General features: G+C 47.6%; 1 protein-coding gene across 2 annotated transcripts in view; it reads right to left on the bottom strand.

Moving 5' to 3' along the window:
- Positions 1 to 1,441: 1,441 nt before the first annotated feature.
- FHL3 (four and a half LIM domains 3) overlaps positions 1,442 to 13,653 on the bottom strand; it is a 24,100-nt gene continuing 11,888 nt past the window's right edge. For both annotated transcript variants that reach the window (XM_032227377.1, XM_032227376.1), the window contains exons 2-6: positions 5,318 to 5,500; positions 3,199 to 3,373; positions 2,949 to 3,118; positions 2,653 to 2,839; positions 1,442 to 2,557 (exon numbers count right to left, since the gene is read on the bottom strand). In XM_032227377.1, coding sequence (XP_032083268.1) covers positions 2,406 to 2,557; positions 2,653 to 2,839; positions 2,949 to 3,118; positions 3,199 to 3,373; positions 5,318 to 5,473 — 840 coding nt within the window. In that variant the 5' untranslated portion in view covers positions 5,474 to 5,500 and the 3' untranslated portion in view covers positions 1,442 to 2,405. The remainder of the gene's footprint in view (positions 2,558 to 2,652; positions 2,840 to 2,948; positions 3,119 to 3,198; positions 3,374 to 5,317; positions 5,501 to 13,653) is intronic.

The following is a 13,653-nucleotide window of genomic DNA, read 5'->3' as shown; positions in this document are numbered from 1 at the left end:
GGGCCCAGTGTTCTAGTCTGTTGAGATCCTTCCAACTCTTTAGCCTATCTTCTGGTGTATTGGCGATTGTCTAAATTGTTTATGAAGATATCGAAGAGTACTGGATCTAAGACAAAGCCTTGGGGTACCCTGCTGCATACTTCCTTCCATGTAGAGACTTTGGTGATGTACACATGTGTGTATCCCACATTTTTCTATTTTACCAAGAAGTAGCTTATGGCCCACTTCGTCAAATGCCAAGTATACTATGTCCACAGCACTTCACCGGTACACTAATTTAGTCACTTTGTCACAGAATGCAATAAGGTTTGACTGGCATGATCTGTTTTTGACAAATGTCGGTTTCCATAATAGCTTTGCTTATTTCTTGGTGTTTGCAGATCTGTTGCTTGATTATCTTTTGGGATGGAGATAACTGGACTCAGCAGGAGGACTGATTCCAGACCACTATGGTTTGCTGCAGTGGGTGATCTTTCCAGGAGACCCATGAAGGTAAAGGGAAGAAAGGGTACAAGGCTCTCAGGCAGCACTGGGCCCGCCCTGCCCATGCTCAACTAGGAGAGTTGACTGAAGCCTCTCCCGAATGCCTGTGGGGCTTCTATATGTCTGGCTTCTTTCCCCCTTGAGCTCCATCTCCTTGCCCAGAGCATCTGGTTTCTCATCAAGCTCGGAGACCTTTTCACTGCCACTCTGCCAGGCCTTACCATATGATCTCATTTCAGCCCACAAATAAACCAGGCAGACTGAGCAGGTTATGACCCATCCACCCTTGGGATGGAATCCAGATGTTGCTGGCCTTTTTTGGGAAGGATCCACCACTAGTGGATTCCAGCAGTATAGAGGTGCCTGGAAGTGGGGGCAGAGCATCCCTTCCCCCTGTTCAAATGCTACACAAGCCACCCTCTTCAGATAGCCTGTAAAGTTGCTGAGTGTCTTCTGCAAGCAGGAAAAGGTCTGACCCAAACTTATTCCTTTTCCCAAGCTGCTGAACTCCCTGAACTCTAGTTCAGGGAGAAAGGATGGTGTGGGGGAAAGCCACAGTATGCCATAGTTACTTTGGCTGACATTCACTTATTGTGAGCTCTGCTTGCTAGAGGGTATTGACCTCTGTTGCAGACTTTTCCCTCTTCTTTCCAATCTGAAGAAACATGGGATGCCCAGGTGCAGTGGGGATGCAGTGTCAGACTGGCTGGACGTGAAGCAGTGCTCCCCTTGGCAGGAGCAACCCTTATCATGGGGCACCCTTCCCCTTATTTGCACTAAATCCTGGGTGGAGCAGAGGTCTGGGCACACCCAGCAGCATCAGATGGTGGGTTGGAAGAGGAAGTGCTGAATTCTTTAGGATTTGGGAAGCAGCTCAGTGAGAAGACTAAATGCTGAATCCAGCACAGCAAACACATCTCATCCCCCCCCCCATTCTCCAAGTGAGTTGTTCTTAGTAATCCATTAACATGATTTATTAGAGAAAGTCAGAAAAGGAGGGGAGAGATCCACTGACCAGAGGTGAGCAACCCCACCAACAGGCAGACACCCAGCTGTGGTCTCGGACTCCCCAACAGCAAAGCATTTGAGGGAATGGCTACATAGTGCATTTATAGGAACATGCATAGCATTTCACCGAAGAAATTCAGGCCACAGAGAATGTCTGCAGAAAACGACAGAGCCCCTTTCTTCTAGGTGGGAGGACAAGCTTGAAGGGTGGGAGACTCCCAGGACAGAAAGCAGCAGATAGAAAGTCCAGGCCCAGAGGTGGGAGGGTAGTAGAGGTCAGGGGATTCAAAACTCAAGCCCAGCAGTTGTGAGAGAAAAAAACTGGAGCCTTTTCTGGTGCCTTGCAAGCTTTCTTTTCCGGCCACTCAGGGATTCCCGGAAAGCAAAGGAAGGATGTCAAAGGACTGGCTGCCACTCCAGAACTTTTAGGGGGGATGAGAGAGGTGGTACTCCATGCCTCGGGGACGGAGGTCTTCTTTCCCCTGCAAAAGTGGACAGACTAGAAAGAAACATGACGGTGAGGGAGAAAAAAAGAGCTTGCTCCTACTAACTTTCGGACAACCGGGACGGATCTCAGGGAAGAGCCGATGCACTTGGATGGGAAATGGAAGGCTCCCACCCTCTGAGAGACATGCACCTGCTCTCTTCTGAACCCAGAAGGAAATGGCCCTCAAGGCAGATTGTGGTTGGTGGAGGTGGACTTCACTGCCATGCTGCTAGTGAACAAGGGAAGCGGCCCGAGCTCATCAGAGACAGGCCGGGTGAGAAAGCCACCATTTTTGTCTGGCAGGAAAGAGGTGGCTGGTGTCAATCAGCAATGCCAGGGAGAGGAGGACCATCCCTGCCCTGCCACTGTCCCAGGAGAGAACTTTGGCACACACAGAATCTAGAGGACAACTGCCCAGGATGCCCTTTCAGAGACTGCCGGCACAATCGCGACATAGGATCTCATCGTTGTCAGGGATGAAGCCCTTCCCCACCAGTGAGGTAGTGCAGCGGGAGCAGGTGAAGCAACTTTGGTGCCAGTGGCGATCCTCAAAGGAGATGTACTTGCCTCCCCCGAAACCTGGGGAAGAAAGGGAAGGCATGGGACAGGGGCCCACCTCTACTCGATTCTGCCGGAGAGCCAGCTCTCTGGAGTCCCCCTCCCGCCCGACTTACCTGTGATGGGCTTGGCACAGGTGCTGCATTTCTTGGCATAAAGGCTGCCGAAACACTTGATGCAATAGGGCTGATCCTCTTGGGAGGTGAACTGCTGCCCAGCCAGGGGGGCTTCGCAGCCTGTGCAGACGAAGCACTCCTTGTGCCATGGCTCATCCCGGTAGGTGACTCCTCCCTTGGTCAGGGACTGTGAGCACAGGAGTAAAAGCTCACCTCAGGGTCCGGCTTGGGCTCCCCCTGCCCTAGGACCCTCCTACCAGCTGCATCCCCCTCCCCTCCCCTGTTCAAGATCCAACCTTCTTGCAGCGAGTGCAGCGCGGCACAAATTTGTTCTCGTAGCAGGAGACGCAGTAATACTCGTTCTGCTCCGGGATGAAGGAACGAGCGCCAATGGGCTGCTTGCAATTGCTGCAGAGGAAGCAGTGCTCATGCCAAGTCTGCCCGTTGTACTCCAATTTCCGAGAACCTGTGGGCAGAAAGAAGGTGGGTGAGCACCTGAAAGCCCAGGGGCTGCTGGGTCTGGATCTAGGGGCATCATCATCGCACCTGGCATGACCACCTGTTGGCAGGCCACACACTGGGAGGAGAACTCCCGGCAATAGCAGCCATTGCAGAGCAGCTCCTGCCCCTGGCAGGTGAAAGGCTCATCGGCCAAGGAGCGGTCGCAACGGAAGCAGCGGAAGCAGCCCTCATGGTAATGGCGGTCCTCATAATAGAGCTCCTGTGGGGGTGACAAGTAGAGGTCAGAAGCCAGTTGCCTACCGCTTCCTGGGATTGATGTTTGTATTTCTCCTGCGAGGTGGCCCCTCCATGCCCTGCAGGTAGCCCTAGAAACAGAAGAGCCAAACTCTGTCAGCTGCCACCTGCAGCTCGCTCAAATGCACTCATGGTATGCTCAGCCCAAAGCAGACATGCCACTGCCCTTGTCTTGCCTGGGAGGCTCATCCACACGTGCAGATAAGACTCCGCCCAGCCTGAGGTAGGTTCTCATAAGCAAAATGGGACAAGAGGAGATGATGCTAACACCAGAAGCCCACCTTTACTTTGCCCCCACATCTAAAGTACCATCACAGATCCCATAAAATAATACCCACAAGGTTAAGGGCATCTCTTCCACTAACGGGATCTGGCATATTGGGATTCTACACAGGACGGATGGGCAAACTTTGTGCAAAACAATTAAGTTTGACAACAGCAACAAAGCAATGTGAGAGTCTTTTAACCTCCCAGGATGCTGCATCAGGTACCTCAAAGCAGCTGTCTTGAAACAAAGACAGGTGAACAAGAAGTTTCTGCATTTATACACACTCGACTGTCAGGCATTCAGGCTGTCTTAACAAAGACAACAGGCTTTTTAAAACACCCCCCCACCCCTGATAAAGCTCTTGAACTCCATTTTATACTTAATCTGTCCCTGCATCACCACCTCTCCTCCCTCTCTTCTCCTCATCTGAATCCAGCCCCAGCCCCAGCCCCAGCCCCAGCCCCAGCCCCCCTAGCCAAGGCAAGGGAGAGCAAACATTTCCATTTCATAACATGTGTCAGTCAGGAGGCTCCTGGATGCCTTCTACAAATTCTCAGGACTGAAACCTGGAGAGGTTGCTCCAAGAAATTTAAACTGGGTAAGCACAGTGGGGTGGGGAAAGGATTAATGGAAGAGCTTGCAGAGTGAGGACTGGGAGAGAGGAATAAATAAAAGGGGTCAGCAGCTGAGATGGTGGGTCAAAAGGGCAAGTCCTGAGCCTCGAGAAGGCCAAAGTGGCCATGGGTCTTCTCCAGTCACCCAGATAGCCCAAAAGGCTGGAAATATCGGGGCCTCCTTAGCAAGGGTGGGCTTCAATTTTTTTTACTACCGATTCAGTGGGTGTGACTAGATGGGGGGGCATGTGACTGAGTGGGCATGGCCAACTTGATGTCACTGATGCAGTCACATGGCCCCTTCACCAAGCCATGCCCACTGAAACGGTGACCAAAAGTTTTGTCAGGGAGAGGGGGGGGGGGGGGCGCCAGGCTTGCCCGAGCTAAGGCAGTGCCTGCAAACTACCTAGTAAGAAAAAAAAGTTTTTGTCCTCCCTAGCCCCCAGGAACACTCTGCAGGCTTCAGCAGGGCTGGGAGAAGGGGAAAACGCTCCTTTTTTTGCAAAAACAGGGGCACTTTTCTCTTCCTGCAGCCCTGCTGAAGCCTGCAGAGTGCTTCTGGAGACTGGGAGAAGGGGAAAACCCCGCCACCCACCCCTCACTCAACCTGCTGCTCAACCTCCCTCCTACCTTCACCCAAAGCCTTGCACCGCACCAGGAGGCTGAAATTGGAAATTCTTTCCCCCTCTTGGCAACAGTTTCTCTCTGCCTCCTTTTGTAGCCAAAAAACATGCCGGTAACGGCAGTGGTGACTGAGGGAACCAGTCTGGTTGTGTGGCCAGGCTGCCATTACTACCAGTTCGGAAAGGTACGCCAGCCGAACAGGACCAAATAGGTAGGAACCCACCTCTGCTCCTTAGCTATTAAAGCAATGACATGTCCCAGGGGAATGCTGTGGAACTTACTTAAGATTTGTTTGGGTATTGGGCATTTTATATGTTCTCCAGCTTGCCTTTTAAAGGTCCCACATAAAGCATGGGGGGAGTGGGGAAGCAGGGGCAGCCTGAGCAGAACTGAGGCACCTCACCCGGCAGTCATGTCCAATCAGCTCCTTGCACTCGTCACAAGTATTGGCAAAGTGGGTGTCATAGCAGGGGATGCAGAAGGGACCCTCATCTCCCTGGATGTACTTGCGCCCATAAAGAGACTCCTTGCAGCTGGCACAGTCAAAGCCCTCTGTCATGTTGCTGGCTGGAAGTTGAGGTGCTTCCTGGGAAACAAGAAAAACAAACTGCAGTTGATTTCCCTAGCCAGGTTTTGGGGGGGAAGATCTTCCCACTGGGGAAAGTGGTCCTCCTTCTGTCTTTCTTTCCTATGAATACCCACACAAGCTGGGGAAGGGAAGATGCCACTCTGAGCTTACAAGCCACACCTTGCACTGGTGTTGAATGGTGGGGGAACTGCAATATAAAAGAAATGGTTTCTGATTTCATTTTAGACAAGGTTTCTTGTCTAAATTGCTGGATGGGCTTTATGTCCAGAGGCTCTCAGCCTCCACTGGTGATGCCAGAAGTCCATTTTCAAACTCTGGGGCACCCTTGGCTAGGTAGCCCTCCAGCTTTTCTTGAGTCTCAGCCAGGCAAATTCAATCTGGGATTGGGGGCAAATCCACCACTCCACATTTGCTGCCAGCAGAAAGCAAATTCTCCCAAGAAGCTTTGGCTAGAGGCTGCCCTCTTACATGACCAGAGTCGTGGGAAAGGGAGCATTTTTGCCCTGCCCAGGTCTTCCAGTGCAGCAAAAGCAGATGAGCAAGGGGCTGTTATCCTCTTACAAGAAAGCCAATGGGTTGGTCTCCAGCCAGGAGCTCCCGGGTAAGCATGCCTGGACTAGCTGTCCTGAAACTGGGAGAGGGTGAGCAATCACTGTAGCCTCTAGGAAATTCAAGCAATTAATTTCTTTTTGAAATAAACCAGAGAAGGAAGGAGGAGGGGGCATGAAGAGGGATGAGGAAGAGGGAAAACTGCAAAAGCAGCACATGTGCTGCCATGTTGCAACAAAAGCTGAACTTCCACTGGCCTTTGCCAAGCCAAGGGCCCTGTCTCCTGGGACAAGTGCTGTCTTGAGCAGAAGAACCACATCCTGGCTCTCCAATCTTCCTGGCCAATTGCTAGGTTTATACTTCATAATATGAACAACATTTCTACTTTTAAAATAAATAATACCATTTAGCTGCTATATAAGAAATATAATTTTTATTATTTAATTTAACAAGTCCAGTGCACCGGGTCACCCAGCTCTCCTGCAACATTCCAAGTGGATGGCTTGCAAACTTTCTTCAGCAAGCACCATCTTTTGTCCCTTCTCCAAACACTAAAAAATATTTCCTTACATTTGAAACTGGACCTCCAACAGTGTCCAGAGACAAGAGCTCTCTTCCTATGTGCTCCTCGTGCTTGGAAACAGACGCTATTTTCTAGGTCTCACTATGCCTCTCTTCCCTGTGATTCAATATCTCATCTCCAGAAATGGTGAGAATGAAGTTCCTACAGTGGGGGAGGGAGTCAACTCCTTAACAAATTCTTTCTCTAAAACAAGAGTTTGCACTTGGGCAATGGGAGAGCCTGAAGGGAACAGGAGAAGAAAGGAAAACCTTTCAGTGGTGCTCAGTGAAACAAATGTGAAGATGGACAACACAGGAGCCTGCAGAAGTGATCTGCAATGCTGGTCTTCCTGTCTGAAAACAAGGTGGTGTGTATCAATTGCACTGGCACGTTTGTGACAGTCTGTGAAGAACTGGAGCAGCAGAGGGTCACCCCTGAGTTGGTGAGAAAGGATGTGCATGTGCAAAGGCAGGAGGGGCTATTACATAGACTTCCTCCACAAGAAGGCATGATGAACTGGGAGCAGCCGAGTGAAGGAGGGCAATGACCAGAAGCAATGGGCTTAGAAGCCCTCCAGAAACTTAGAAACCTTGTTTAAGTTCTTAGAAACCAAACATGGCAACAGAAAGAGAGGATGGACCTCCAAAGGGTGCTAAGGAGGAGATTGTACCCGATAAGAAGACAAAGGATCATGGTAAGTGGTGATTCATGACTACCAAAGAAATTGAAACAAAGGGTATGTTGACTGGACCTACTAGCTCAAGAGTTACACACTGTCTGCCTAGAGTAAAGATCAAGGACATGACAGAACAACTCCCAAGACCTTTCCAGTACACCAACAAGGCAATTATCCCTTCTTGCTTAGATGTGTGGAAGAAATGATACTGAGAAATAGTTGCAACCAAGACACCACAGGCATGCAGACCTTGGAAGAAAGCTCAAGTGTGCTCTCATCCTTTCTGTTTTCAGTCCTCTTTGGAAGTTGGAAGGGACCTTATGGGTCATCTAGTCCAACCCCCCTGCTCAAGCAGGAGACCCTACACCCTGGTGGCAAATCTATGGCATGCATGCCAGAGGTGGTACACAGACCCCCTCTCTGTGGGCACGCACACTATAGCTGCAGCACAGTATGCCATAGGGCAGGTGTTGGCAAGCCACGGGCTCTTTTGTCCCTCTGCTGTGGCTCCCTGCCGGGCGATCCCACCGCTGGCTGGCCCCGCCCTCGCCCTATCCTCCCAGTCACCCAAAGCAGTCATTGAGGGCTGAATGCCAAGAGGCATGGATTTCCTCTGCCTTCATTTCATTTCATTTATTGAATTTCTAGGCCGCCCAATCCCGAAGGACTCCGGGCGGCTTACAGAAATGAAAAATATTAAAAAAGAGTTAAAACAATAAGACACAACAAAATTAAGAAGAAGCACAACATGCACCCAATCAAAGGGGGGCTGGACCTCAATCAAGAGGTCAACAGCCCCAGGCCTGCCGGAAAAGCCAGGTTTTAATAGCTTTACGGAAGGCCATGAGAGTGGGTAGGGCCCGGATCTCTGGGGGTAGCTCATTCCATAGGGCTGGAGCAGCAACAGAGAAGGCCCTACTCCGAGGCATCGCCAGCCGGCATTGTCCTGCTGAAGGCACCCGGAGAAGGCCCATCCTGTGCGATCTTATTGGTCTTAGGGAGGTATGCAGCAGAAGACTGTCTCGCAGGTATCCAGGTAGCCTTCTGCATTCCCATCCTGCGCTGAAGTGAACCAAATGGGCCAGGGTCTCCCTTCCCGCTAAATGGCCCCACCAAGCCTGCTTGCAAACTCCGCTGAGTACAGCTCTGTAGGTTTAGCTCACGCATCCCTCCTGGCCAGTGCCATCATGGCGGCAGGGAAGGTGTGTGCCCTGCCTGCTCCATTGTTGCCAGCCAGAGGTGGGGCTCAGAGCCACTGCCAGAGCACTACATTTGTTTGCTTGCTGGTTGTCTCAGAGGAAGGAGCTGTGCTCAAGCCACCGCCCTGGGGGAGAAAGGGAGGTAGGGGGTCTCCCCAACAGGATCCAGGTTGTAGTTGCCTTATTTTGCGTGGATCTCTAACTCTTGGCTTTGCCTGCCAGTCTCCACATGAAGCTGGGCAGGAGAGCACAGATGGATGGATGGGATAGATAGATAGAAGAGACAGAGAGAGAGGGAGGGAAAGAGAGACAGAGTGGGGGGAATGAGAGACACACAGAGGGGCAGAGAGAGGGGGAGGGGAAGAGAGAGAGAGTAACAGGCAGAGAGAGGGGGAGTGAGTTAGAGAAAGAGAGGAAGGGAGGGAAAGAAACACACAGAGAAGGAGGGGGAAAGAGAAAGGGAGGGAGCAAGGGGAAGAGAAAAGAAAGGGGGGAAAGAAAAGAGAAAGGGAGGGAGGAAAGAGAGAAACAGAGAGAGGCAGCGAGTGAAAGAGAAAGAGGAGGAAAAGAGAAAAACAGAGGGGGAAAAAGAGAGGGAAAGAGAGAAACAAAGAGAGGGAGGGATAGAGAAGAAAGAGGGGGAGGGAGGGAAGGAGGGGGAAAGAGAGAAATAATATTACAAAAGTTTTTTTTAATTTTTGCTAAGCATAATATTTCAGAATCAGGAAAAAAAATGAAGGGGCATAGAAATGAATTTCACATTTTTTCTTAGAATAATTAGCTGAACTCTGTCTTGTTTATTATTATTTTAGGTAGTAAAACCTCATTATTCAGGTTAAATTGCGATAAATAAGTGGGTTTTAGATTGAAGTTTGGGCACTCGGTCTCTAAAAGATTCATCATCACTGCTGTACACAATTTTTGACAAATGACAGTCCAATCTCCTCTTGAAAGTTTCAAGGGATGAAGCCTCCACAATTTACGAAGGCAAATTTGTTCCATCTGTTGATTGTTCTCAGAAAGTTCCTCCTTATTTCTAAGTTGAATCTCTCCTTGTTCAGTTTCCATCCATTGTTCCTTGTCTGGCCTTCAGGTGCTTTGGAAAATAGGTTGACCCCCATCCTCTCCATGGCAACCCCTCAAATATTGGAACACTGCTATTGTCTCCACTGGTCCTTCTCTTCACTAGATTAGCCATGCCCAGTTCCTGTAACCGTTCTTCATATGTTTTAGTCTCCAGTTCCCTAATCATCCTGGATGCTCTTCCCTGCACTTTTTCTACAGTCTTAACATCTTTTTTATAGTGTGGTGACCAAAACTGGATGCAGTACTCTTAAGTGTGGTCTTACTATGGCTTTATAGAGTGGTATTAGTACCTCACTTGATCTTGATTGTATCCCTCTATTAATGCAATTTAGGATTGCATTGGTTTTTTTGGCTGCCATTGCACACTGCTGGCTCATATTTAGCCAGTTGTTGACTAAGACTCCAAGATCCTTCCCACAATCACCATTATTAAACCTGGTTTCACCCAGTTTATATCTGTATTTTGGTTTTTTTTTAGCCTATGTGTCGGACTTTACTTTTCTCTACATTGAATTTCATTTTGTTAGATAAGGCCCAGTGTTCAAGTCTGTCAAGATCCTTCTGGATCTTAAGCCTATCTTCTAGGGTGTTAGCTATTCCTGCCAGCTTAGTATCATCTGCAAATTTGGTAAGTTCCCCTTCTATTCCCTCATCTAAATAGTTTATGAAGCTATTGAAGAGTACTCGGCCTAAAACAGAACCTTGTTACCCCACTGCTTACTTCTCTCCATGTAGACTTGGACCTATTAAGGACTACTCATTGAGTACGGTTTGTCATCTGTTGGTGAAGCTATCTATCCCACTTTTTTCTAGCTTACAAAGATGTAGGTTGTGGTCTATTTTGTCAAACTCCTTGCTGAAGTCTAAGTATTTTATGTCCACAGTATTTTGCTGGTTTACTAATTTAATCACTATGTTAAAGAACGAAATAAGATTGGTTTGGCATGATCTGTTTTTAACAAACCTGTGCTGACTGCTAGTTATTACTTTACTCGTTTCTAGGTGTTGGAAGATCTGTTTTTTTAATTATCTTTTCCAGTATCTTCCCGGGTATTGATGTTAGGCTGATTGGTCTGTAGTTTCCTGGGTCTGTTTTTTCCCCTTTTTTGAAGATGGGAACCACATCAGCTCTTTTCCAGTCCTCTGATGGCTCTCCAGTGTTCCAGGATTTTTGAAAGATGTGGTGCAGTGGTTCTGAGATGACATCTGCTAGCTTCTTTGGAACTCTGTGATGTAATCCATCAGGTTCTGGTGATCTCTGCAAGTCATGACATGGCTACAAAAATGGGGTAACCATGGGAAAAATGTAGTTTCTGGAGCCAGGCCCTGAAATATCTACAACAAGGACTGTTGGCACAAGATACATCACATCAAACAAGGATTGGTTAAAAAAAATGTTTGGTTAACGTGGTAAAATTAGTTTGGGAGACTTTAAGTAGCAACTGGAAATGAAAACCCTGTCCCATAAAGATGTATGCATTGTAGAAAGTGAAGGTGTTGCTGAAAGAGGGCATTTTAAAGGATTGTTCCCTATGCCATGGTCTGGTACTGGGCCATGGCCCCCTCAGAACCAGGCCATGCAAGTGGCAGGCGAGTGCACAGCTCCATCTGCACAAGTGGTGGGTACTTGTGTGTGTGTGTGTGTGTGTGTGTGTAGCTCCATTTGCGTGAGTAGTGGGTGCACCCAAATAGAGCTTCAGAAATGCGTGCGAGAGCTCATTGCTTGCACAAATGGAGTTTCATACTCACATGCGAGTGCAAACAGAGCTTCACGCATGTGAGTGCCCGCTGCTCTCCGCTAGCAAGGCATCATTTTCTGTTCCCTGCCCTCCCCCCACAATACTGGAAAGGGTACTGATTTTACAGCAGTAGAGACTAATTTGGTTCTGCAGCAAGACTGTTGGTGGCGCAATACTGGAAGAAGGAAGACGTACCTACAACTCAAGAATGGACTTTGAAAGTTATAAACTTAGCCGAGATGGCAAAAATCTCAGCATATCTTAAAGACCGCTCAAACGAGAGATATAAACGAGACTGGAAAAAATGGATTGACTATACACAAAGCAAATATGGGACTAAGAAATTCCAGATAGCATATGCTTAAGATTAGTAATAACTTAAACTGTTTAAAGTTTGGGTAACAGTAAGAAGCTGAGTTCAACGCAGAGATCCTTTCGATCCTTTTCTTCTGCTTTGTTTTTAAGATATCTTAGACTGTGTTTGTTAAAAAGCTATACTGTGTACGGGCTCTGGGAAGTCGGGGGGGGAGGGAAGGGAGGTGGGGTTTTAGGGGGAGGGGGGGGGAGGGGGGAAATATAATATGTCTTAGATCTCAAAGCACATGATTGCACTTGTATACTGTGGCTTTTTAATGTTAGTGTAAAAATAGGACAAGCTGAATATATTGATAGACAATAGAAATACACCGAAGGGAGGAGTAGAGTGAAAGAAGAAAGAGGGGTAGAGAGGGTGGGAGAGAGGATTGGAGGCAGGAGGAGAAGGAAGGGAGGGAATGTATTGGGAGAGAGGAGCGATAGAGGGGGAGGGGAAGTAGGTTAGAGGGGAATGTTGGAAGGAAGAATGTAAGTTGGAGGGGGTGAAAGAGGGTGTATGGTGGGTCAAGGTGGCATATTGGGTTTGTATTTTGCGGGGTATGGTCCATGAAAGCGAGGGCTGTGTTTATTATTCAATGTTATATGCCCCGGTCATGCACAGTATACATGTGATTGTATGAAATGAAATGGAAATGGAAATAAACGTATTTTACACAAAATACTGGAAAGGGTAGGGACCATGGTCTTTAAACAACTCAAAGAAAAAGCAGAATATTGACTGGTGAAGTTCATGGTCTTCACTGCTTCTACAGTAATGTTCAGTGTCAAAAATAATAAGGATAGCAAAAAACATTATAGGCACAATGGAGATCTGGTGGATTTACCAAAATGCAAGAGTTATTTGAAAGAAACAGAAGCAACACAAAAGGGAGCAGGATTTAAACTTGGTAGAAATCTAATCCAGGACAGCTCTTTGTTTTGAATGATCTTAAATCTCCAGGACCAGTTAAACTACAGGGAAGAAAGAAAGGAACAAAGGGCAGGTCTAGACAATCCTTGACACATTTGCCTTTGAGAAATCCAGAACAGGGAAGTTCTGATGATGACTGAAAAAGGGGCAGGTATTGTCCCTATCTCAGAAGGAAAAGGCAAGAAAGGAAATTCCAATAAATTACAGGGTTGCCTCAGAAAAGCACTTTGAAAATGTAGTAGTACTACCAGTAATTACAGATATGGCATGGACTTTCTGCCAGATTCACCTCATGTTTCTGATTGGATAATTTCCTCAATACATTGCACATTGCTATAAATAGGTATCTTGTTTTCAGTGAAGTATTGGATGAAGTCTATTGTGGCATGATTAGGATTCTAGGATTCTTAGGATTTTCCTGGCCCCAAAACCATCTTTGAAGATGATGATCAATTATTCCTCATCAAATGGAGGCAGGTGGGGTGGGATGCACCAAAGATCAGTCTCGGGCCTTTGCTTTTCATCATTTTCATGGGATGATTAAAATTTTGGATCAAGGAGGATTTAGATGGAGAAAATGCAAGTGAAATTTGCACAAATGTAGAATAGTTAATACCCTAAAAGACAGAAATATATAGTAATAAGATTCCCAAGGAACATGAGAGATAGGGAAAAGATCTGAGAGTAACAACATTGAACAAAGATGAGGAATAAAAAATAATGCTCAGATATGCAACTGAATAGGACCCAGAAGTATCCTGTATTAGCAAAGAAGACACACAGTTTTAGATGGCTAAATGGTGGTATCATGTTCCATTCATAGGACATAGTCGTCCCACTCTCCTACTTCAGCCTCTCAAGGACTGTCCCATTCTGGATGCCCCCCCCTTTAAGAAACTTTAAAGAAATTGGAATAGGTTCAGCAGTCAATGTAGATCCTGTGAAGAACAACTGAAGGAGCTGAAAAAAGAGGGGGGGGAGGGAGGGAGGACAGTATCCTTCAAACATCAGACTATTTTTCCTCATTCCCAAGGGCAAGTTACATTGCAAGGAT

The sequence above is a fragment of the Thamnophis elegans genome, chromosome 12, assembly GCF_009769535.1.
Source record: "Thamnophis elegans isolate rThaEle1 chromosome 12, rThaEle1.pri, whole genome shotgun sequence".
NCBI lineage: Eukaryota > Metazoa > Chordata > Lepidosauria > Squamata > Colubridae > Thamnophis > Thamnophis elegans.
The sequence above is the reverse complement of the archived record's forward strand: the minus strand, read 5'-3'. Positions and strand labels throughout refer to the sequence as shown.